Here is a 24,308-nt window from a genome sequence, read left to right as displayed (position 1 = left end):
GGGCGCGAACCCAGAGTCTCTGGCACAGCTGGCGCCCTTAACCACTGCGCCAATCGGGAGGCCAAATCTTTCCTTATTAACATCAATATGTGATTTACCCTAAAGTCCAAAGTTAAGTCAGAGTAAAAACACAACTTAAGTTAGGTATTGGCCCCAAGACGACATGTTTACAGACCTTAGGAATGGTGAAAATGTCAGAATGAATACTTACGGAACCAGAGCTTCCTGGATGTTACCCCACACCTGCTTGCCTGCCATCACTATGACCAGCTGAGTGGTCAGCTCAATGAGACAGCCACCAGGGTCACACTGAGGAAGGACAGACGTGTGGTCAAGTCCAGGTTTTCATCTTCCTCACAGCGGGCAATACTGGTTGTATGATCAAGTTGTACTGGTTGTAGGTACTCTACACTAGGTACTCTACACTAGGTACTCTACACTAGGTACTCTACACTAGGTACCCTACACTAGGTACTCTACACTAGGTACTCTACACTAGGTACTCTACCTCCTCGTTCCTCAGCTTGCTCCAGCCGAACATATAGATGTAGTCTCCGGGACGGCCGACGAACTTCCCCTTGAAGAAGGCCACGTAGAAACAGGAAGAGTAGTAGTTGACGAACTGGAACAAAAACATCTTCACTGTCAGCTTGTTCTCGTACTCCAGGTGTGTTTTGGGGATCTCTGAGGGGGGAAAAAAAGCAACATTCACAACGAGGAGAGGCTACAATAAGGAATTGATCCGTCTATCGTAAATCAGCATTCGACTCACTAAAGCAGGGCTGCGATCGTCTTTTTTAGTTCGTATTTTCATGGTCAGGATGCAAACACAATTTTGGTATCGTCTTTATCTGTTTGTAAGCTGACTTAAAACAACAATCATTCTCTCTGCCCCTCTTGTTACCCCACACCTACATCTTACCAGTGATCCAGACGGCTACTCTCTGTCTTACCCATGTCAGTGATCCAGACGGCTACTCTCTATCTTACCCATGTCAGTGATCCAGATGGCTACTCTCTATCGTACCCATGTCAGTGATCCAGATGGCCACTATCTTACCCATGTCAGTGATCCAGATGGCCACTATCTTACCCATGTCAGTGATCCAGATGGCTACTCTTTGTCTTATCCATGTCAGTGATCCAGACGGCTACTCTCTGTCTTACCCATGTCAGTGATCCAGATGGCTACTCTCTGTCTTACCCATGTCAGTGATCCAGATGGCTACTCTCTATCTTACCCATGTCAGTGATCCAGATGGCTACTCTCTCATACATCACGTTGAGGATCATGATGATGACGAAGTTGATGCAGGAAGCGGTAACGGAGGTGGCGAGCTGCGGGGTGATGAGGGAGCCCACCATGTGGATGTTATTGGTGGGGCTGTCCTTCATGATGCTAGCGAACGCAGCGTACACCGCCAAACGGTAGGCTATCACCCCGATGATACACGCTATGATCAGGGAGATCTGAGGCAGAGGAGGGGATTGGTGAAGAGAGGGCATAGGCGTGAGAGTGTACATAAAGGGACAGATACAATTCAGGAAGTTATGTGAAATTGAAATGAAACTGAATTGACTGAATTTGAAAATGGAAATGAGGCCAAGAACCAGACAGTGCATTTTACACGTACTAGTAGAATTAGAGAAGGTTTCACACACAGACACTGACAAATCACCACCACATCAACAAATAATTAAATAGTAAAGAGTAAAAACAATGCCATCTAAAAAAAAACCACTAAAGTATGGTGCACAAGCTTATAAAAAATCATGCACATTCAGCACACAGTTTCGGATCCACAAATATTGTAAAAGTATCTCTCAATACTATTTCCAAACATTTTCTATAATGTTCTGAGAAATATGGAAGATTTTGTTGGTGAGGATAAGGAGTGATGATGATCATATGAAGAAGACACTGATGAAGAGGAAGGTGAGGAGAGGAAGAGGAGACAGGAGGAGGGAGAGGAGGAGAGGGAGAGAGGAAGAGGAGACAGAGGAGAGGAAGAGGAGACAGGAGGAGGGAGAGGAGGAGAGGGAGGGAGGAAGAGGAGACAGAGGAGAGGAAGAGGAGACAGGAGGAGGGAGAGGAGGAGAGAGAGGGAGGAAGAGGAGACAGAGGAGAGGAAGAGGAGACAGGAGGAGGGAGAGGAGGAGAGGGAGGGAGGAAGAGGAGACAGAGGAGAGGAAGAGGAGACAGGAGGAGGGAGAGGAGGAGAGAGAGGGAGGAAGAGGAGACAGAGGAGAGGAAGAGGAGACAGGAGGGAAATAACAAGAAAAGGAGGACGAGAGGGAGGAGAAACTAGAAGAGGAGAGAGAGAAGGGAGCTGAGAACAAGGGAGGAGGAAGATGAGAACAAGGGAGGAGAAAGATGACAAAGGAGGGAGATGAGAACAAGGGAGGATGAATATGAGAAAGGAGGGAGATGAGAACAAGGGAGTGGTTAGGAAGGAGGGAGATGAGAAGAAGGGAGGAGCAAGATGAGAACAAGGGAGGAGGAAGATGACAAAGGAGGGAGATGAGAACAAGGGAGGAGGAAGATGACAAAGGAGGGAGATGAGAACAAGGGAGGAGGAAGATGACAAAGGAGGGAGATGAGAACAAGGGAGGAGGAAGATGACAAAGGAGGGAGATGAGAACAAGGGAGGAGGAAGATGACAAAGGAGGGAGCTGAGAACAAGGGAGGAGGAAGATGACAAAGGAGGGAGATGAGAACAAGGGAGGAGGAAGATGACAAAGGAGGGAGCTGAGAACAAGGGAGGAGGAAGATGACAAAGGAGGGAGATGAGAACAAGGGAGGAGGAAGATGACAAAGGAGGGAGCTGAGAACAAGGGAGGAGGAAGATGACAAAGGAGGGAGCTGAGAACAAGGGAGGAGGAAGATGACAAAGGAGGGAGATGAGAACAAGGGAGGATGATTATGAGGAAGGAGGGGGCTAAGAACAAGGGAGGAGGAAGATGACAAAGGAGGGAGATGAGAACAAGGGAGGAGGAAGATGAGAACAAGGGAGGAGGAAGATGAGGAAGGAGGGAGATGAGAACAAGGGAGGAGGAAGATGAGGAAGGAGGGGGCTAAGAACAAGGGAGTGGTTAGGAAGGAGGGAGATGAGAACAAGGGAGAAGGAATATGAGGAAGGAGGGTGCTAAGAACAAGGGAGTGGTTAGGAAGGAGGGAGATGAGAACAAGGGAGGAGCAAGATGAGAACAAGGGAGGAGAAAGATGAGAGAGATGAGAACAAGGGAGGAGGAAGATGAGAACAAGGGAGGAGAGAGATGAGAACAAGGGAGGAGAAAGATGAGAACAAGGGAGGAGAGAGATGAGAACAAGGGAGGAGGAAGATGAGAACAAGGGAGGAGAGAGATGAGAACAAGGGAGGAGGAAGATGAGAACAAGGGAGGAGAAAGATGACAAAGGAGGGAGATGAGAACAAGGGAGGATGAATATGAGAAAGGAGGGAGATGAGAACAAGGGAGTGGTTAGGAAGGAGGGAGATGAGAAGAAGGGAGGAGCAAGATGAGAACAAGGGAGGAGGAAGATGACAAAGGAGGGAGATGAGAACAAGGGAGGAGGAAGATGACAAAGGAGGGAGATGAGAACAAGGGAGGAGGAAGATGACAAAGGAGGGAGATGAGAACAAGGGAGGAGGAAGATGACAAAGGAGGGAGATGAGAACAAGGGAGGAGGAAGATGACAAAGGAGGGAGATGAGAACAAGGGAGGAGGAAGATGACAAAGGAGGGAGATGAGAACAAGGGAGGAGGAAGATGACAAAGGAGGGAGATGAGAACAAGGGAGGAGGAAGATGACAAAGGAGGGAGATGAGAACAAGGGAGGAGGAAGATGACAAAGGAGGGAGATGAGAACAAGGGAGGAGGAAGATGACAAAGGAGGGAGATGAGAACAAGGGAGGAGGAAGATGACAAAGGAGGGAGCTGAGAACAAGGGAGGAGGAAGATGACAAAGGAGGGAGATGAGAACAAGGGAGGAGGAAGATGACAAAGGAGGGAGATGGGAACAAGGGAGGAGGAAGATGACAAAGGAGGGAGCTGAGAACAAGGGAGGAGGAAGATGACAAAGGAGGGAGATGAGAACAAGGGAGGAGGAAGATGACAAAGGAGGGAGCTGAGAACAAGGGAGGAGGAAGATGACAAAGGAGGGAGATGAGAACAAGGGAGGAGGAAGATGACAAAGGAGGGAGCTGAGAACAAGGGAGGAGGAAGATGACAAAGGAGGGAGCTGAGAACAAGGGAGGAGGAAGATGACAAAGGAGGGAGATGAGAACAAGGGAGGATGATTATGAGGAAGGAGGGGGCTAAGAACAAGGGAGGAGGAAGATGACAAAGGAGGGAGATGAGAACAAGGGAGGAGGAAGATGAGAACAAGGGAGGAGGAAGATGAGGAAGGAGGGAGATGAGAACAAGGGAGGAGGAAGATGAGGAAGGAGGGGGCTAAGAACAAGGGAGTGGTTAGGAAGGAGGGAGATGAGAACAAGGGAGAAGGAATATGAGGAAGGAGGGTGCTAAGAACAAGGGAGTGGTTAGGAAGGAGGGAGATGAGAACAAGGGAGGAGCAAGATGAGAACAAGGGAGGAGAAAGATGAGAGAGATGAGAACAAGGGAGGAGGAAGATGAGAACAAGGGAGGAGAGAGATGAGAACAAGGGAGGAGGAAGATGAGAACAAGGGAGGAGAGAGATGAGAACAAGGGAGGAGGAAGATGAGAACAAGGGAGGAGAGAGATGAGAACAAGGGAGGAGGAAGATGAGAACAAGGGAGGAGAGAGATGAGAACAAGGGAGGAGGGAGATGAGGGAGGAGGGAGATACAGAGTAGACTATCATTAATAAATGCTCACCCAGAAAATGACGGTGGCTCCAGACAGGAATGTACGAGCACACTGGGATTTTGCGGGAAAGTATGGTTCCATCTCCTACAACACCGTAACCAAGCAAAGCAGGGACAACATGCACAGTCAGTCACCATGGTTACCATTCGGCTACTGGTGAAGACATGTCATACCAGAGTTGGGTTCAATTCCATTTCAATCAGTAAACTGAAATTCAGATTCCAGTTTTTCCTCATATGGGGAAAATTAATTTTAATGGAATGGAACCCCAAACCCTGTGTCATACTTCAGACCTGACCCCAGACCAGTTCACTGACCCACTGTAGCCCTTTCCTGGTGAATCCATGCTTTAATTAGCCAGGTCCAAGAGATAGTCAACGTCTATGGTTCTGGTCATTGTCGTGACCATCGCCATGGCATTTAGCTCTTACAGCAGAACCAGATCTGGACCACCAGGCTATTAAACACAACCACAACTCTGTTTTAGCTTTGGAACAGCTAGGTTTCCATGGTTACCAGGTAAAACGCTGCAGTCGGCTTCAGACATCTTCCATCCAGACGTGAGTAAGTCAACACAAGCCAGGCCTGCCAAACCATCTCTCCACATCACAACAAACCGGCATTCCTCTTCTCTCTGTGCCTGTCTTACCCACAACACCACGGTGGCCCAACACAGGAGCACTTTGCCCACTAGATCAGCTGCCGTCCTGTCAAGGACCCACTCCTCCTCCTATAGTACATTTACAGACAGGTGGGGTGAGGAGGTGGAGGGTGAGGATAGTGAGGATGTGGAGGGTGAAGATGTGAATAGTGAGGATGTGGAGGGTGAAGATGTGAATAGTGAGGATGTGGAGGGTGAAAATGTGGGGGGTGAGGATGTGGAGGGTGAAGATGTGGAGGGTGAAAATGTGGAGGGTGATGATGTGGAGGGTGATGATGTGGAGGGTGAAGATGTGGAGGGTGATGATGTGGAGGGTGATGATGTGGAGGGTGAGGATGTGGAGGGTGAAGGTGGTGAGAATATGGAGGGTGAAGAAGTGGAGGGTGAAGGAGGGTGATGATGTGGAGGGTGATGATGTGGAGGGTGATGATGTGGAGGGTGAAGATGTGGAGGGTGATGATGTGGAGGGTGATGATGTGGAGGGTGAGGATGTGGAGGGTGAAGGAGGGTGAAGATGTGGAGGGTGAAGAAGTGGAGGGTGAAGGAGGGTGATGATGTGGAGGGTGATGATGTGGAGGGTGAGGATGTGGAGGGTGAAGGTGGTGAGAATATGGAGGGTGAAGATGTGGATGGTGAAGATGTTTAGGGTGAAGATGGTGCAGATGTGGAGGGTGAAGATGGTGCAGATGTGGAGGGTGCAGATGTGGAGGGTGAAGATGTGGAGGGTGAGGAGGAGAAGGGTAAAGGTGTGGGGGGTGAGGAGGAGAAGGGTAAAGGTGTGGGGGGTGAGGAGGAGAAGGGTAAAGGTGTGGAGGGTGAGTATGTGGAGGGAGAAGATGGTGAGGATGAGGAGGTGAAGAGTGAAAATGTGGATGGTGAAAATGTAGAGGTTGAGGATGGTGGAAATGTGGAGGATGAGGACATGGAGGATGAAAATGTGAAGATGTGGAGGGTGAAGATGTGGAGGGTGAAGATGTGGAGGGTGAAAATGTGGAGGGTGAAAATATAAAAGGTGAAGATGTGGAGGGTGAAGATGAGGAGGTTGAAAATATGAAAGGTGAGGATATGGAGGGTGAAGATGTGGAAGGTGAAGATGAGGAAGTTGAAGATGTGGAGGGTGAAGATGTGTAGGGTGAAAATATGAAAGGTGAGGTAATGGAGGGTGAAGATGTGGAGGGTGAAGATGTGAAGGTTGAAAATGTGGAAGGTGAGGATGTGAGGGTGAAGATGTGGAGGGTGAAGATGTGAAGGTTGAAAATGTGGAGGGTGAGGATGTGGAGGGTGAAGATGTGAAGGGTGAGGATATGAAGGTTGAAGATGTGGAAGGTGAAGATGTGGAAGGTGAAGATGTGGAAGGTGAAGATGTGGAGGGTGAAGATGTGAAGGTTGAAGATGTGGAAGGTGAAGATGTGGAAGGTGAACGTGTGGAAGGGTAAGATGTGGAAGGTGAAGATGTGGAGGGTGAAGATGTGAAGGTTGAAAATGTGGAAGGTGAGGATATGGAGGGTGAAGCTGTGGAGGGTGAAGCTGTGGAGGGTGAAGATGTGAAGGTTGAAAATGTGGAAGGTGAGGATGTGGAGGGTGAAGATGTGGAGGGTGAAGATGTGGAAGGTGAGGATATGAAGGTTGAAGATGTGGAAGGTGAAGATGTGGAAGGTGAAGATGTGGAAGGTGAAGATGTGGAGGGTGAAGGTGTGAAGGTTGAAAATGTGGAAGGTGAGGATATGGAGGGTGAAGATGTGGAGGGTGAAGATGTGGAGGGTGAGGATATGAAGGTTGAAGATGTGGAAGGTGAAAATGTGGAAGGTGAAGATGTGGAAGGTAATGATGTGGAAGGTGAAGCTGTGGATGGAGGGTGAAGTAACTCCCCTCTTTATCCATGTCCTACTTGTCTTTTAACAGTTTGTCTAAGCCTCTACGTTACTCAATTTGATGAACAACTAAGCTTCATCAGCAATGTTGATTGTAGCCAAATCCAGACATAAACATATGTATCTAGAATATATACTGTAGTGCAATAATCACACTGTGTTATTTGTAAAGCATTCAACAATGTAATGCACAGAAACAATATGGTACCACGAGCCCCTGTGTATGGTACCACGAGCCCCTGTGTATGGTACCACGAGCCCCTGTGTATGGTACCACAAGCCCCTGTGTATGGTACCACGAGCCCCTGTGTATGGTACCACGAGCCCCTGTGTATGGTACCACGAGCCCCTGTGTATGGTACCACGAGCCCCTGTGTATGGTACCACGAGCCCCTGTGTATGGTACCACGAGCCCCTGTGTATGGTACCACAAGCCCCTGTGTATGGTACCACAAGCCCCTGTGTATGGTACCACAAGCCCCTGTGTATGGTACCACAAGCCCCTGTGTATGGTACCACGAGCCCCTGTGTATGGTACCACGAGCCCCTGTGTATGGTAACACGAGCCCCTGTGTATGGTACCACGAGCCCCTGTGTATGGTAACACGAGCCCCTGTGTATGGTACCACGAGCCCCTGTGTATGGTAACACGAGCCCCAAACCCCTAAACCCCTAACCCAGTGTTATGATGCAGGTAAGTGATGGTAACACAAGCACCTGTGTAACGCGGTTGAGTCTGCGGCTGGTACACTTGATCTCGTACTCTGGTCGTAGTTGAAGCTGCTGCTGCTCTTCCTCAAAGTCCACCAGGTCCCACTCGTACTCCAGCCGGGCCTGCCGACGCTTCCAGAACTCCAGAAACAGAGTCACTGCAGAAGGACAGGGTGAGGAGACAGAGTTCAGGCCAAAAGGAGACTCTGTGGAAAGGCTTTTGTAGAACTGTAAAAAAAAAAAAAAAACTAGCAATAGTTTAGCACTGTGTTAGCTATCACTCCTCCCTTCAGTGTCCTCTATATTCAGTAGGAATTCACCCACATGACAGAGCATTCATACAGGTGAGGCTGTAGGCTGGGTACACTCTCCGTGTCGTACGTTTGGCGAAAGGTCGCCGGTTCAAATCCCTGAGCTGACCAGGTGGGAAAAAAATATGCCGATGTGCCCTTGAGCAAGGCACTTAACCCTAATCGCTGCTGTAAGTGACTAAAATGTAAAACATGTAACTGTAAACAGGTCCTGACTTCAGGCTAGAGAGGCTCTGCTGTTATAAAGCTCCCTAGTACTCCAAGAGAATGTCTGTTTTTCCAGTTGTAGCTATTGGCAGCTGCCACTAGGGGGCCCACATGCACAGTTACAGTACTGTCACTTACCCCAAATCCCCATGAATATGGCAAAGAAAACTGTCCCCACATTGTCAAACATATGCGATTGCTGAAAGAAGAAAACCCAGAGTAAGTTCATAGACAAAATAACGTGTCTTAAAAGAAGAAAACATGAGGATGATGTTCAAAAACTCCTTAGAGATGTGTGTCTACAAACTGAACACATTCCCAGTTTTTATTATTATTATTTTTTTTTACATTTAACCTTTATTTAACTAGGCCAGTCAGTTAAAAACAAATTATTTTTTACAATGACGGCCTACCCCGGTACAAACCCAGATAACGCTGGGCTAATTGTGCGCAGCCCTATGGAACTCCCAATCACGGCCAGTTGTGATATCAATCAATCAATCAATCAAATGTATTCATAAACCAATTTTTTACATCAGCTGATGTAGTGCTATACAGAAAACCAGCCTAAAACCCCAAACAGCAAGCAATGCAGATGTAGAAGCAGCCAGGATTCGAACCAGAGATGCAATGCCGTAAACCCGCTGCGCCACTCGGGAGCCCTAAAACAATGACTATCTTTATATCTTCACAGTGCAAAGCCTGGGTGTACTTCTTACCCAGGACGAGTTACACGTTGAGTTGAGCTTCCAGTAGCCACACGTCTTATCACACAGCGGACACATGATAATGTTGCCTCCAATCTCCTCACTACAGATTTCTTTACTGAAACAACGAAGAATGGATGGAGGAGAACATAAGAAAGAGATTTCAAAGCAAATCTAAATGATAGCGTCATGATGTCATGATTTACACTACCGGGCAAAAGATTTTACAACACCTACTCGATCAAAACATTTGAATTTTTATTTTTTATTTTCTACATCGTAGAATAATAGTGAAGACATCACAACTATGAAATAACACATATGGAATCATGTAGTAACCAAAAAAAAGTCTGAAACAAATCTAAATATATTTTATATTTGAGATTCTTCAAAGTAGCCACTCTTTGCCTTGATGACAGCTTTGCACACTCCTGGAATTCTCACAACCAGCTTCATGAAGTAGTCACCTGGAATGCATTTCAATTAACATGTGTGCCTTCTTAATTTGTGGAATTTCTTTCCTGGTGATTAGTTGTGTTGTGACAAGGTGGGGGGGGTGTACAGACGATAGCCCTATTTGGTAAAAGACCAAGTCCATATTATGGAAAGAACAGCACAAATAAGCAAAGAGAAACGACAGTCCATCATTACTTTAAGACATGAAGGTCAGTAAATGCGGAACATTTCAAGCACTTTAAAAGTTTCTTCAAGTGCAGTCGCAAAAACCATCAGGCGCTATGATGAAACTGGTTCTCATGAGGACCGCCACAGGAAAGGAAGACCCAGAGTTACCTCTGCTGCAGAGGATGAGTTCATTAGAGTTACCTGGCTTTCATGAGGACCGCCACAGGAAAGGAAGACCCAGAGTTACCTCTGCTGCAGAGGATAAGTTCATTAGAGTTACCAGCCTCAGAAATTGCAGCCCAAATAAATGCTTCACAGAGTTCAAGTAACAGACACATCTCAACATCAACTGTTCAGAAGAGACTGTATGAATCAGGCCTTCATGGTCAAATTGCTGCAAAGAAACCACTACTAAAGGACGCCAATAATAAGAAGAGACTTGCTTGGGCCAAGAAACATGAGCAATGGACATTAGGCCAGTGGAGATTTGTCCTTTGGTCTGATGAGTCTAAATTTGAGAGTTTTGGTTCCAACTACCGTGTCTTTGTATGAGATGCAGGGTAGGTGAACAGATGATCTCTGCATGTGTATTTCCCACCGTAAAGCATGGAGGAGATGGTGTTATGGTGTGGGGGTGCTTTGCTGGTGACACACTCTGTGATTTATTTACAATTCAAGGCACACTTAACCAGCATGGCTACCACAGCATTCTGCAGCGTTGCACCATTGCTTTTCAACAGGACAATGATCCAACAAACCTCCAGGCTGTGTAAGGGCTATTTTTACCAAGAAGAAGAGGGATGGAGTGCTGCATCAGATGACCCACCGTAAAGCATGGAGGAGGAGGTGTTATGGTGTGGGGGTGCTTTGCTGGTAACACTGTCTGTGATTTATTTAGAATTCAAGGCACACATAACCAGCATGGCTACCACAGCATTCTGGCAGCGATATGCCATCCTATCTGGTTTGGGCTTAGTGGGACTATCCTTTGTTTTTCAACAGGACAATGATCCAACGCACCTCCAGGCTGTGTAAGGGCTATTTTACAGAGAAGGAGAGTGATGGTGTGCTGCATCAGATGACCTGGCCTCCACAATCCCCCGACCTAAACTCATTTGAGATGGTTTGGAATGTGTCAGACCGCAGAGTGAAGGAAAAGCAGCCAACAAGTGCTCAGCATATGTGGGAACTCCTTCAAGACTGTAGGAAAAGCATTCCAGGTGAAACTGGCAGAGGTGTGGACTCGAGTCACATGACTTGGACTCGAGTCAGACTCGAGTCACAAATATGATGACTTGCAACTCGACTTTGACTTTAACACCAATGACTCGTGACTCGACCTGACTTAACTTGATCCCCTAAGATCCCCAAGCCCAAATATTACAAATGATGCTATTAATAAAAGTGTAAATAAAATAAAACTCTTCATTTAACAGATTACCGTTTGAATCGGACAGCAGCCAATGAAGTTGTGCGTGGCAGTGCAGAGGAACGTCGGCGGGTGAATTCAGATGGAGCCCTTGGAATGATGATACCCCCAAAATTATTAATTTCGGATATAAAGACGACACTGTATCAACAAAAAACGGATTGCAACTTGCAAAACATGCGGGAAGAAAATTACAGACGGAGGCGAAACAATTTCCAACGTTGTTCGACGTTTGAAGCTGCACAAAATACGGTAAGTCGTGGCTAATACAGCCGACAGCTATCCTTCACACGAGTTTGTGTGTTTATGAGTGTGTGTAACTTGTTTCGTGAGTTTATTTTAGCTGGTTTGTGATGTCTGGAGCTTGTATTGTTATGTGCTTGGGGGGTCTTTCTCATGGCTACCCATGTATTTCAATGGAAATATAATGTTTATTTGGAAAGTAATAAATATATAGATATTTTTAAAAGCATTCATGATTTGCATAAACTAACTATTACTCTTGTTAAAAATATGTTTAGGACTCGAAACTCAAAGTTTAGGACTTGAGACTTGACTTGATACTTGACGGTCTTGACTTGAGACGTGACCCGGACTCGCCTGTCTTGACTTTGGGACTTAAGTGCTACGACTTGAGACTTACTTGTGACTTGTAAAACAATGACTTGGTCATTGGTCAGGTGACTACCTCTGGAAGCTGGTTGAGAGAATGCCAAAAGTGCGCAAAGCTGTCATCAAGGTAAAGGATGGCTATTTGAAGAATCTCAAATATAAAATATATTTTGATTTGTTTGACACTTTTTTGGTTACTACATGGTTCCATATTTGTTATTTCATACAGTTTTTGATGTCTTCACTATTATTCTACAAATGTAGAAAATATTAAAAAATAAAGAAAAACCCTTGAATGAGGTAGGTGTTTAAAAACGTTTGACCGGTAGTGTAGGTCTAACTGTATCAAAACATATGAGCTACATTCTCAGCCACCTTAGCTAGAGTCCCAATCATTGAACGTATCAATCTGACATCCACGGACAATGTACAAATGTATAATAGTTACATTAGATACTGCTTACACCAACAATCCTCTCAGATCAACGCCTAGGGGATAGGAGCTAGGGGCTCACACAAGGAGCTAGGGGCTCACACAAGGGGGATAGGATCTAGGGGCTACACTACACCAATGTAAGGGGCTAGTGGCTAGGGGTTGAATTGTGATTCAGGGGCCCTCACCTCCAGACGTTGTCATCGAAGGTGAACAATCCATAGAGAAAGCAGATCAGGCCGACTACCGCAGCGAAGAACAGCATCTCAGTGTAGAAACCCAGCCAGGCAAAGTAGATCCCAATCTTCTCCCCGTAATACTTCCTGTTATGGGAAATACAACCAATCAAACATCTTCTCCACGTAATACTTCCTGTTATGGGAAATACAACCAATCAAACATCTTCTCCATGTAATACTTCCTGTTATGGGAAATACAACCAATCAAACAACAACACGCAGGTTGTGAACTCCAGGTCAGGTCTATCTAGTGTCTAAAAATAATGGGCAGACACAGTTACAGTTAACGACCTGGGCACTGCAGTTTACTTTTAAAGGTGAATTCAGCTTGCAGAGTTTACAGCAATCAAGATCTCTGGAAATATACTGTAAGGTCTGTCACTGTACGTAGGGGGTTCATGTATGTTGGATTATACAACTGGTGGGTCTAAAATGCCTATTTACTCTGTTCCATGTGACTGCGCAATCCACTGTATCATCAGCCCAGCCAGGCAATTTATAAACTTGATCTCCACTATAAAAGCATATAGACATTATCTCACATTTCTTTTAGACTAATATTTAGTTTTCAACAGCAGAGATCAACCTTGCTGTCTGTCTCTCCGACATTTGCAACAATGTTTCAATACTCAAATTCGATCTCCCTCTGTCCCATAGTAATGAAAGTGTCGGTAGTCGGGATGGAAAAAAAATCTAATCAAAAGTTATTTGTCATATGCGCAGAATACAACAGGTGTAGAACCTTACAGTAAAATGCTTACTAACAAGCCCTTAACCAACAATGCAGTTTTGAGAAAATAATAAGTGATAAGAATAAACTAAATAAACTGACATAAACAGAAATAAATAAAATGAAAAAAAATAACAAAATAGAAAAATAACAAATAATTAAGGAGCAACAATAAATTAACAGTAGTGAGGCTGTAGACAGGGGGTACTGGTATAGAGTCAATGTGCGGGGGCACAGGTTAGTAGAGGTAATTGAGGTAATATGTACATGTACATATTACATGTTTGAAATGCCTGGAACGTGGAACCTCAACACAAGGTGAAGAAAATAACTCACCTCCCAGACTAGACCAGGACATCGCCAGGCTGCAGCTGCTTGTGTAAGTGGGTCAAGCCGTGACTACAGTGCCTTGCGAAAGTATTCGGCCCCCTTGAACTTTGCGACCTTTTGCCACATTTCAGGCTTCAAACATAAAGATATAAAACTGTATTTTTTTGTGGAGAATCAACAACAAGTGGGACACAATCATGAAGTGGAACGATATTTATTGGATGTTTCAAACTTTTTTAACAAATCAAAAACTGAAAAATTGGGCGTGCAAAATTATTCAGCCCCTTTACTTTCAGTGCAGCAAACTCTCTCCAGAAGTTCAGTGAGGATCTCTGAATGATCCAATGTTGACCTAAATGACTAATGATGATAAATACAATCCACCTGTGTGTAATCAAGTCTCCGTATAAATGCACCTGCACTGTGATAGTCTCAGAGGTCCGTTAAAAGCGCAGAGAGCATCATGAAGAACAAGGAACACACCAGGCAGGTCCGAGATACTGGTGTGAAGAAGTTTAAAGCCGGATTTGGATACAAAAAGATTTCCCAAGCTTTAAACATCCAAAGGAGCACTGTGCATGCGATAATATTGAAATGGAAGGAGTATCAGACCACTGCAAATCTACCAAGACCTGGCCGTCCCTCTAAACTTTCAGCTCATACAAGGAGAAGACTGATCAGAGATGCAGCCAAGAGGCCCATGATCACTCTGGATGAACTGCAGAGATCTACAGCTGAGGTGGGAGACTCTGTCCATAGGACAACAATCAGTTGTATATTGCACAAATCTGGCCTTTATGGAAGAGTGGCAAGAAGAAAGCCATTTCTTAAAGATATCCATAAAAAGTGTCGTTTAAAGTTTGCCACAAGCCACCTGGGAGACACGCCAAACATGTGGAAGAAGGTAATCTGGTCAGATGAAACCAAAATTGAACTTTTTGGCAACAATGCAAAACGTTATGTTTGGCATAAAAGCAACACAGCTCATCAGCCTGAACACACCATCCCCACTGTCAAACATGGTGGTGGCAGCATCATGGTTTGGGCCTGCTTTTCTTCAGCAGCGACAGGGAAGATGGTTAAAATTGATGGGAAGATGGATGGAGCCAAATACAGGACCATTCTGGAAGAAAACCTGATGGAGTCTGCAAAAGACCTGAGACTGGGACGGAGATTTGTCTTCCAACAAGACAATGATCCAAAACATAAAGCAAAATCTACAATGGAATGGTTCAAAAATAAACATATCCAGGTGTTAGAATGGCCAAGTCAAAGTCCAGACCTGAATCCAATCGAGAATCTGTGGAAAGAACTGAAAACTGCTGTTCACAAATGCTCTCCATCCAACCTCACTGAGCTCGAGCTGTTTTGCAAGGAGGAATGGGAAAAAATGTCAGTCTCTCGGTGTGCAAAACTGATAGAGACATACCCCAAGCGACTTACAGCTGTAATCGCAGCAAAAGGTGGCGCTACAAAGTATTAACTTAAGGGGGCTGAATAATTTTGCACGCCCAATTTTTCAGTTTTTGATTTGTTAAAAAAGTTTGAAATATCCAATAAATGTCGTTCCACTTCATGATTGTGTATCACTTGTTGTTGATTCTTCGCAAAAAAATACAGTTTTATATCTTTATGTTTGAAGCCTGAAATGTGGCAAAAGGTCGCAAAGTTCAAGGGGGCCGAATACTTTCGCAAGGCACTGTATCAACACGAGGTGGAGAGAGGAGAAAACTCCCCTCTCGGACATTCACTGGTATGGCTGATTAGCCGTAATATGTTGTGTTAGTCCGCTAGGGACCTTTTTGTGTTTATTCTGCAGATCCAGGAAGGTTACGACTATTCAGAATGATGATATGATAAGAGGTTAATTAATACGTTGACTGTTTTATGGATGGGATATGTAAAGACCCTTAGAGTTTAAAATCGGGAGATGGTAACAATTTAAACAACCGCTCTCGTGGTGCCCCAAATTCGTCATGAGTTAGTTGTTACATGATTAATTTAATCAGGTAACAATTAAACATATTTAGTTGATTCAATATCTAACAGTCATCAGATTAATGAAAGTAAAGTCACGACAAAAGAATCAGCTCTACCATTTAGCTCAGTGCGGATGTTGCCTGTAATCCATGGCTTCTGGTTGGGGTATGTACAGTACATATTGTCACTGTGGGGTCAAGGTCATCGATGCACTTATTGATAAAGCCAGTGACTGACATGGTGTACTCCTCAATGCCATCGGAAGAATCCTGGAACATATTCCAGTCTGTGATAGCAAACAGCCCCGTAGTTTAGCATCTGCTTCATCTGACCCCTTTTTTTATATACCGAGTCACTGGTGCTTCCTGCTTTAATTTTTTCTTGTAAGTAAGAATCAGGAGGATAGAGTTATGGTCAGATTTGCCAAATGGAGGGCGAGGGAGCGCTTTGTACACTTCTCTGTGTGTGGAGTGTTGTATTGTGTCTTGTCGTGTTGTGTTGTGTCGTGTTGTGTCATGTTGTGTCGTGTTATGTTGTGTGGTGCCGTGTAGTGTCGTGTTGTGTCGTGTTGTTTCATGTTATGTTGTGTGGTGTCGTGTAGTGTCGTGTTGTGTTGTGTCGTGTTGTTTCATGTTGTGTCGTGTTGTGTCGTGTTGTTTCATGTTATGTTGTGTGGTGTCGTGTTGTTTCATGTTGTGTCGTGTAGTGTCGTGTTGTGTCGTGTTGTGTTATGTTGTGTTATGTTGTGTGGTGTCGTGTAGTGTCGTGTTGTTTCGTGTTGTGTCGTGTTGTGTCGTGTTGTGTGGTGTCGTGTAGTGTCGTGTTGTGTCGTGTTGTGTCGTGTTGTGTCGTGTAGTGTCGTGTTGTGTCATGTTGTGTCGTGTTGTGTTGTGCTCTCACCGTATCAAATTGAGAGGCTGCTCTTTGAAGAAACTGAAGAACCGGGCCCAGTGTTTGTAGAGGCTGAATCTCTCACTCTCACTGTTGGGGTCTCTGGATGCCTTCCAGTAGCGAGACTGTAGACATACAGAGAGAAAGATGTCATTAGAGTCATGGTCCTACTGGATAGATGTCATTAGAGTCATGGTCCTGCTGGATACATGTCATTCATAGAGTCATGGTCCTACTGGATAGATGTCATTCATAGAGTCATGGTCCTACTGGATAGATGTCATTAGAGTCATGGTGCTACTGGATAGATGTCATTAGAGTCATGGTCCTACTGAATACATGTCATTTATAGAGTCATGGTGCTACTGGATAGATGTCATTCATAGAGTCATGGTCCTACTGGATAGATGTCATTAGAGTCATGGTGCTACTGGATACATGTCATTTATAGAGTCATGGTGCTACTGGATAGATGTCATTCATAGAGTCATGGTCCTACTGGATAGATGTCATTAGAGTCATGGTGCTACTGGATAGATGTCATTAGAGTCATGGTCCTACTGAATACATGTCATTTATAGAGTCATGGTGCTACTGGATACATGTCATTCATAGAGTCATGGTGCTACTGGATAGATGTCATTAGAGTCATGGTGCTACTGGATACATGTCATTTATAGAGTCATGGTGCTACTGGATAGATGTCATTCATAGAGTCATGGTCCTACTGGATAGATGTCATTAGAGTCATGGTGCTACTGGATAGATGTCATTAGAGTCATGGTCCTACTGAATACATGTCATTTATAGAGTCATGGTGCTACTGGATACATGTCATTAGAGTCATGGTGCTACTGGATAGATGTCATTAGAGTCATGGTGCTATTGGATAGATGTCATTAGAGTCATGGTGCTACTGGATACATGTCATTAGAGTCATGGTGCTACTGGATAGATGTCATTAGAGTCATGGTGCTACTGAATACATGTCATTAGAGTCATGGTGCTACTGGATAGATGTCATTTATAGAGTCATGGTGCTACTGGATAGATGTCATTAGAGTCATGGTGCTACTGGATACATGTCATTTATAGAGTCATGGTGCTACTGGATAGATGTCATTAGAGTCATGGTGCTACTGGATAGATGTCATTAGAGTCATGGTCCTACTGGATAGATGTCATTAGAGTCATGGTCCTGCTGGATACATGTCATTTATAGAGTCATGGTGCTACTGGATAGATGTCATTAGAGTCATGGTGCTACTGGATAGATGTCATTAGAGTCATGGTGCTACTGGATAGATGTCATTAGAGTCATGGTCCTACTGAATACATGTCATTTATAGAGTCATGGTGCTACTGGATACATGTCATTAGAGTCATGGTGCTACTGGATAGATGTCATTAGAGTCATGGTGCTACTGGATAGATGTCATTAGAGTCATGGTGCTACTGGATAGATGTCATTTATAGAGTCATGGTGCTACTGGATACATGTCATTAGAGTCATGGTGCTACTGGATAGATGTCATTAGAGTCATGGTGCTACTGGATAGATGTCATTAGAGTCATGGTGCTACTGGATACATGTCATTTATAGAGTCATGGTGCTACTGGATACATGTCATTAGAGTCATGGTGCTACTGGATAGATGTCATTAGAGTCATGGTGCTACTGGATAGATGTCATTAGAGTCATGGTGCTACTGGATAGATGTCATTAGAGTCATGGTCCTACTGGATACATGTCATTTATAGAGTCATGGTGCTACTGGATACATGTCATTAGAGTCATGGTGCTACTGGATAGATGTCATTAGAGTCATGGTGCTACTGGATACATGTCATTTATAGAGTCATGGTGCTACTGTTCATCCATAACATGCGTGTCTCACATCCAAAGGTGATGTCAGTTTTGTTACAGAGAAAATGCTTGGATCAGTTCAATTACAAATGAGCTTCAGTCGCAGTAGCCACATATCCAACTGTCCTCTAAACAGGGGAATATTGTATGAAACACAAAGAGAGCACATTGTGCACAAAAAAACCAAACATGTATTTCACTTTCCTTTCCCCTACAACAGTAAAGCGATGGTGCGAAGATCCTGGCAATCAAGCCATTTTTCTACTTCCCCCAGAGTCAGAGGAACTAATCTTTATGTCTCTGCGCATTGGCTCGCCATAAACTACCTTCGAAGTCATTTATACCTCACACACACTATGCCTTTAACGACTTCACAGATACTCAATGGCACATGTGCATACCATTAGGCCCAGCAAGAGCCCAGAGGGCAACGCCGTTTTAGCCAGCTAGAAGAAAGGTCACTGTTATACAGTAGCTTCTTACATCATGTAGTGGGAAGGCAGCCCCGTAGGTTCCGTTGTTGAGCAGGCGCTTGATGCCCTTCTTGTTCTTGTCATCACTGTCCTCCTTGTAGTACGCACAGCGGGCCAGGATATAGTACACCTGGAGGAGGAGAGGTGAAAGGTCATTTAGTACACCTGGAGGAGGAGAGGTGAAAGGTCATTTAGTACACCTGGAGGAGGAGGAGAGGTGAAAGGTAATTTAGTACACCTGGAGGAGGAGAGGGGAAAGGTAATTTAGTACACCTGGAGGAGGAGGAGAGGTGAAAGGTAATTTAGTACACCTGGAGGAGGAGAGGGGAAAGGTCATTTAGTACACCTGGAGGAGGAGAGGTGAAAGGTCATTTAGAACACCTGGAGGAGGAGAAGTGAAAGGTCATTTAGTACACCTGGAGGAGGAGAGGTGAAAGGTCATTTAGTACACCTGGAGGAGGAGAGGTGAAAGGTCATTTAGTACACCTGGAGGAGGAGAGGTGAAAGGTCATTTAGTACACCTGGAGGAGGAGAGGTGAAAGGTCATTTAGTACACCTGGAGGTGCTCCTATAATAAACCCTAATGACGATCCACCTGATGCTCCTATAATAAACCCTAATGACGGTCCACTTGATTCTCCTATAATAAACCCTAATGATGATCCACTTGATGCTCCTATAATAAACCCTAATGATGATCCACTTGATGCTCCTATAATAAACCCTAATGACAATCTACTTGATGCTCCTATAATAAACCCTAATGACGATCTACTTGATGCTCCTGTAATAAACCCTAATAACGGTGCAGTACTTACTATCCTGTTGCGGACAGAGGGAGGGAAGAAGGTCTCCTTGTCATCGATAAGGAAGAAGTCGATCTTTTCCTTGTTGAAGGGTGAGGTGAAGTAGTCTGGTTCAGGATTCATAATGTGGTTCGGTAGACGGAAGGGCGTGAACAGCCAGTTCATGGGAATGTCCTGGTGGAAGAGGAGACTTTAAGAATGGGAATCTTTATCATTTTACATTCCTAACCCGAGTACTAGTTTTACATTCCTAGCCTGAGTACTAGTTTTACATTCCTAGCCTGAGGGCTAGTTTTACATTCCTAGCCTGAGGGCTAGTTTTATATTCCTGAGTACTAGTTTTATATTCCTGAGGGCTAGTTTTACATTCCTAGCCTGAGTACTAGTTTTACATTCCTAGCCTGAGTACTAGTTTTATATTCCTAGCCTGAGTACTAGTTTTACATTCCTAGCCTGAGTACTAGTTTTACATTCCTAGCCTGAGTACTAGTTTTACATTCCTAGCCTGAGGGCTAGTTTTATATTCCTGAGTACTAGTTTTATATTCCTAACCTGAGTACTAGTTTTACATTCCTAGCCTGAGTACTAGTTTTACATTCCTAGCCTGAGTACTAGTTTTACATTCCTAGCCTGAGGGCTAGTTTTATATTCCTGAGTACTAGTTTTATATTCCTAACCTGAGTACTAGTTTTACATTCCTAGCCTGAGTACTAGTTTTACATTCCTAGCCTGAGTACTAGTTTTACATTCCTAGCCTGAGGGCTAGTTTTATATTCCTGAGTACTAGTTTTATATTCCTAACCTGAGTACTAGTTTTACATTCCTAGCCTGAGTACTAGTTTTACATTCCTAGCCTGAGTACTAGTTTTACATTCCTAGCCTGAGGGCTAGTTTTATATTCCTGAGTACTAGTTTTATATTCCTAACCTGAGTACTAGTTTTACATTCCTAGCCTGAGTACTAGTTTTACATTCCTAGCCTGAGGGCTAGTTTTATATTCCTGAGTACTAGTTTTACATTCCTAGCCTGAGTACTAGTTTTACATTCCTAGCCTGAGGGCTAGTTTTATATTCCTGAGTACTAGTTTTACATTCCTAGCCTGAGTACTAGTTTTACATTCCTAGCCTGATGGCTAGTTTTATATTCCTGAGTACTATTTTTATATTCCTAACCTGAGTACTAGTTTTACATTCCTAGCCTGAGTACTAGTTTTACATTCCTAGCCTGAGGGCTAGTTTTATATTCCTGAGTACTAGTTTTATATTCCTAACCTGAGTACTAGTTTTACATTCCTAGCCTGAGTACTAGTTTTACATTCCTAACCTGAGTACTAGTTTTATATTCCTGAGGGCTAGTTTTACATTCCTAGCCTGAGTACTAGTTTTATATTCCTGAGTACTAGTTTTACATTCCTAGCCTGAGGACTAGTTTTATATTCCTGAGTAGTAGTTTTACATTCCTAACCTGAGTACTAGTTTTACATTCCTAGCCTGAGTACTAGTTTTACATTCCTAACCTGAGTACTAGTTTTACATTCCTGAGGGCTAGTTTTACATTCCTAGCCTGAGTACTAGTTTTATATTCCTGAGTACTAGTTTTACATTCCTAGCCTGAGTACTAGTTTTATATTCCTGAGTACTAGTTTTACATTCCTAGCCTGAGGACTAGTTTTATATTCCTGAGTACTAGTTTTATATTCCTAACCTGAGTACTAGTTTTATATTCCTAACCTGAGTACTAGTTTTATATTCCTAGCCTGAGTACTAGTTTTACATTCCTAGCCTGAGTACTAGTTTTACATTCCTAGCCTGAGTACTAGTTTTATATTCCTAGCCTGAGTACTAGTTTTATATTCCTGAGGGCTAGTTTTACATTCCTGAGTACTAGTTTTATATTCCTAGCCTGAGTACTAGTTTTACATTCCTAGCCTGAGTGCTAGTTTTACATTCCTAGCCTGAGTACTAGTTTTATATTCCTAGCCTGAGTGCTAGTTTTACATTCCTAGCCTGAGTGCTAGTTTTACATTCCTAGCCTGAGGGCTAGTTTTATATTCATAGCCTGAGTGCTAGTTTTACATTCCTAGCCTGAGTACTAGTTTTATATTCCTAGCCTGAGTACTAGTTTTATATTCCTAGCCTGAGGACTAGTTTTATATTCCTGAGTACTGGTTTTATATTCCTAGCCTGAGTACTAGTTTTATATTCCTGAGTACTAGTTTTATATTCCTAGCCTGAGTGCTAGTTTTACATTCCTAGCCTGAGTACTAGTTTTATATTCCTAGCCTGAGTACTAGTTTTATATTCCTGAGTACTAGTTTTATATTCCTAGCCTGAGTGCTAGTTTTACATTCCTAGCCTGAGTACTAGTTTTATATTCCTAGCCTGAGTGCTAGTTTTACATTCCTAGCCTGAGTACTAGTTTTATATTCCTGAGTACTAGTTTTATATTCCTAGCCTGAGTACTAGTTTTATATTCCTAGCCTGAGGACTAGTTTTATATTCCTGAGTACTGGTTTTATATTCCTAGCCTGAGTACTAGTTTTATATTCCTGAGTACTAGTTTTATATTCCTGAGGGCTAGTTTTATATTCCTAGCCTGAGTACTAGTTTTATATTCCTGAGTACTAGTTTTATATTCCTAGCCTGAGTACTAGTTTTACATTCCTGAGTACTAGTTTTATATTCCTAGCCTGAGTACTAGTTTTACATTCCTAGCCTGAGTAGTAATTTTACATTCCTACTGAAGCGTGATGGCCAATTGTGTTTGGCTTGACAATGAAAGCAATGGAGTTAGCAAGAGCACAAACAGATCTTCCCTACAGTCTACGGAAATTTGTCCTGACGAGATTTTTCCTTTCAGTTTTGCGATTCGAACCGGAAACCCTCTGGTTGCTGGCTCGCCTCTCTAACAACTAGGATACCCGGCTGCCTACTGTACCTTGTGGGCGGGGATGTCGTTGGCCTTGAAGGGAACCTTGATCTTGAGGACATCGGCATAGGTGGCTAGCACATCCCATGGAGTGTGGATCTTCACATAGTATGTCTTACCATCATCTGACTCCTGATTGGAGGAGAGAAATGGAGAGATGAATGGAGAGATGTGGAGATGGTGAAATGGAGAGATGGTGAGATGGAGATGGAGAGATATGGAGATTTGGAGAGATGGTAGGATGGTGACATGGTGAGATGTGGAGATGGAGATGTGAAGATGGTGGGATGGAGAGATGGGGTGATGTGGAGATGGAGAGATGTCGAGATGGGGTGATGTGGAGATGGAGAGATGGAGAAATTGTGAGATGTGAAGATGGTGAGATGGAGAGATGTGAAGATGGGGAGTTGTGGAGATGGAGAGATGTGGAGATGGAGAGATGTGGAGATGGGGAGATGTGGAGATGGAGAGATGGAGAGATGGAGAGATGTGGAGATGGAGAGATGTGGAGATGGAGAGATGGAGAAATGTGGAGATGGAGAGATGTGGAGATGGAGAGATGGAGAGATGTGGAGAAAGGGGGAGATGGAGAGATGTGGAGATGGAGAGATGGGGAGATGGAGAAATGTGGAGAGATTGAGAGATGGAGAGATGGAGAAATGTGGAGAGATGGGGAGATGGAGAGATGTGGAGATGGAGAGATGGCGAAATTGACCGACACAGAAACAGACAGAGAAATAGGTAAATAATTAGACCAGAGAAACAGGCAGAGAATTAGACCAGAGGAACAGGCAGAGAAACAGGCAGATAAATAGACCAGAGAAACAGGCAGAGAAATAGACCAGAGAAACAGGCAGAGAAATAGACCAGAGAAACAGACAGAGAAATAGGCAGATAAATAGACCAGAGAAACAGGCAGAGAATTAGACCAGAGAAACAGGCAGATAATTAGACCAGAGAAACAGGCAGAGAAACAGGCAGATAAATAGACCAGAGAAACAGGCAGAGAATTAGACCAGAGAAACAGGCAGAGAAACAGGCAGATAAATAGACCAGAGAAACAGGCAGAGAAACAAAGACAGACAAAGATAGACAGACATAGTCATATCAGTTTCATTATATGGTTACTCAAGGACAATCAATTTCTGTCCCAATAGCAGAATTGAGCTACTTGCACTACCACAAACAAGCCATTTTCCTGAACTGTGCTGTGATGTTGTCTATTTATCTACCTACCCCAGGTGGTGAGAAAGAGTAATGGTATCCCCCAATACAAAAACAGAACAGTCTGTCCCTGTATGGTCCAATGGTGTTATTCACTAACCTGGTCCCAGATCAGTTAATGCTACGTTACTAACTTCTATGGTCCAACGGTGTTATTCACTAACCTGGTCCCAGATCAGTTTATGCTGCGTTACTAACTTCTATGGTCCAACGGTGTTATTCACTAACCTGGTCCCAGATCAGTTCATGCTGCGTTACTAACTTCTATGGTCCAACGGTGTTATTCACTAACCTGGTCCCAGATCAGTTCATGCTGCGTTACTAACTTCTATGGTCCAATGGTGTTATTCACTAACCTGGTCCCAGATCAGTTTATGGGCGTTACTAACTTCTATGGTCCAATGGTGTTATTCACTAACCTGGTCCCA

At 44.1% G+C, this 24,308-nt stretch overlaps 1 protein-coding gene across 5 annotated transcripts in view; it reads right to left on the bottom strand.

The window, feature by feature from the left end:
- Window positions 1–24,308, bottom strand: part of LOC110521188 (anoctamin-5) — a 78,620-nt gene that overhangs the window by 14,929 nt on the left and 39,383 nt on the right. For 4 of the 5 annotated variants that reach the window (XM_036969468.1, XM_036969464.1, XM_036969466.1 and 1 more), the window contains 12 exons: window positions 22,666–22,788; window positions 19,741–19,902; window positions 18,933–19,052; window positions 16,592–16,707; window positions 12,601–12,735; window positions 9,327–9,432; window positions 8,746–8,806; window positions 8,096–8,247; window positions 5,496–5,576; window positions 1,242–1,470; window positions 509–684; window positions 212–309 (listed from right to left, as the gene is read on the bottom strand). In XM_036969468.1, coding sequence (XP_036825363.1) covers window positions 212–309; window positions 509–684; window positions 1,242–1,470; window positions 5,496–5,576; window positions 8,096–8,247; window positions 8,746–8,806; window positions 9,327–9,432; window positions 12,601–12,735; window positions 16,592–16,707; window positions 18,933–19,052; window positions 19,741–19,902; window positions 22,666–22,788 — 1,559 coding nt within the window. Of the gene's footprint in view, window positions 1–211; window positions 310–508; window positions 685–1,241; window positions 1,471–4,855; window positions 4,931–5,495; window positions 5,577–8,095; window positions 8,248–8,745; window positions 8,807–9,326; window positions 9,433–12,600; window positions 12,736–16,591; window positions 16,708–18,932; window positions 19,053–19,740; window positions 19,903–22,665; window positions 22,789–24,308 lie in introns of all 5 variants that reach the window. The other variant, XM_036969465.1, reaches the window with a different exon arrangement.

Source organism: Oncorhynchus mykiss, chromosome 30 (assembly GCF_013265735.2).
Source record: "Oncorhynchus mykiss isolate Arlee chromosome 30, USDA_OmykA_1.1, whole genome shotgun sequence".
In the NCBI taxonomy this organism is placed as follows: Eukaryota; Metazoa; Chordata; class Actinopteri; order Salmoniformes; family Salmonidae; genus Oncorhynchus; species Oncorhynchus mykiss.
This window is presented reverse-complemented; position numbering and strand designations above follow the sequence as displayed.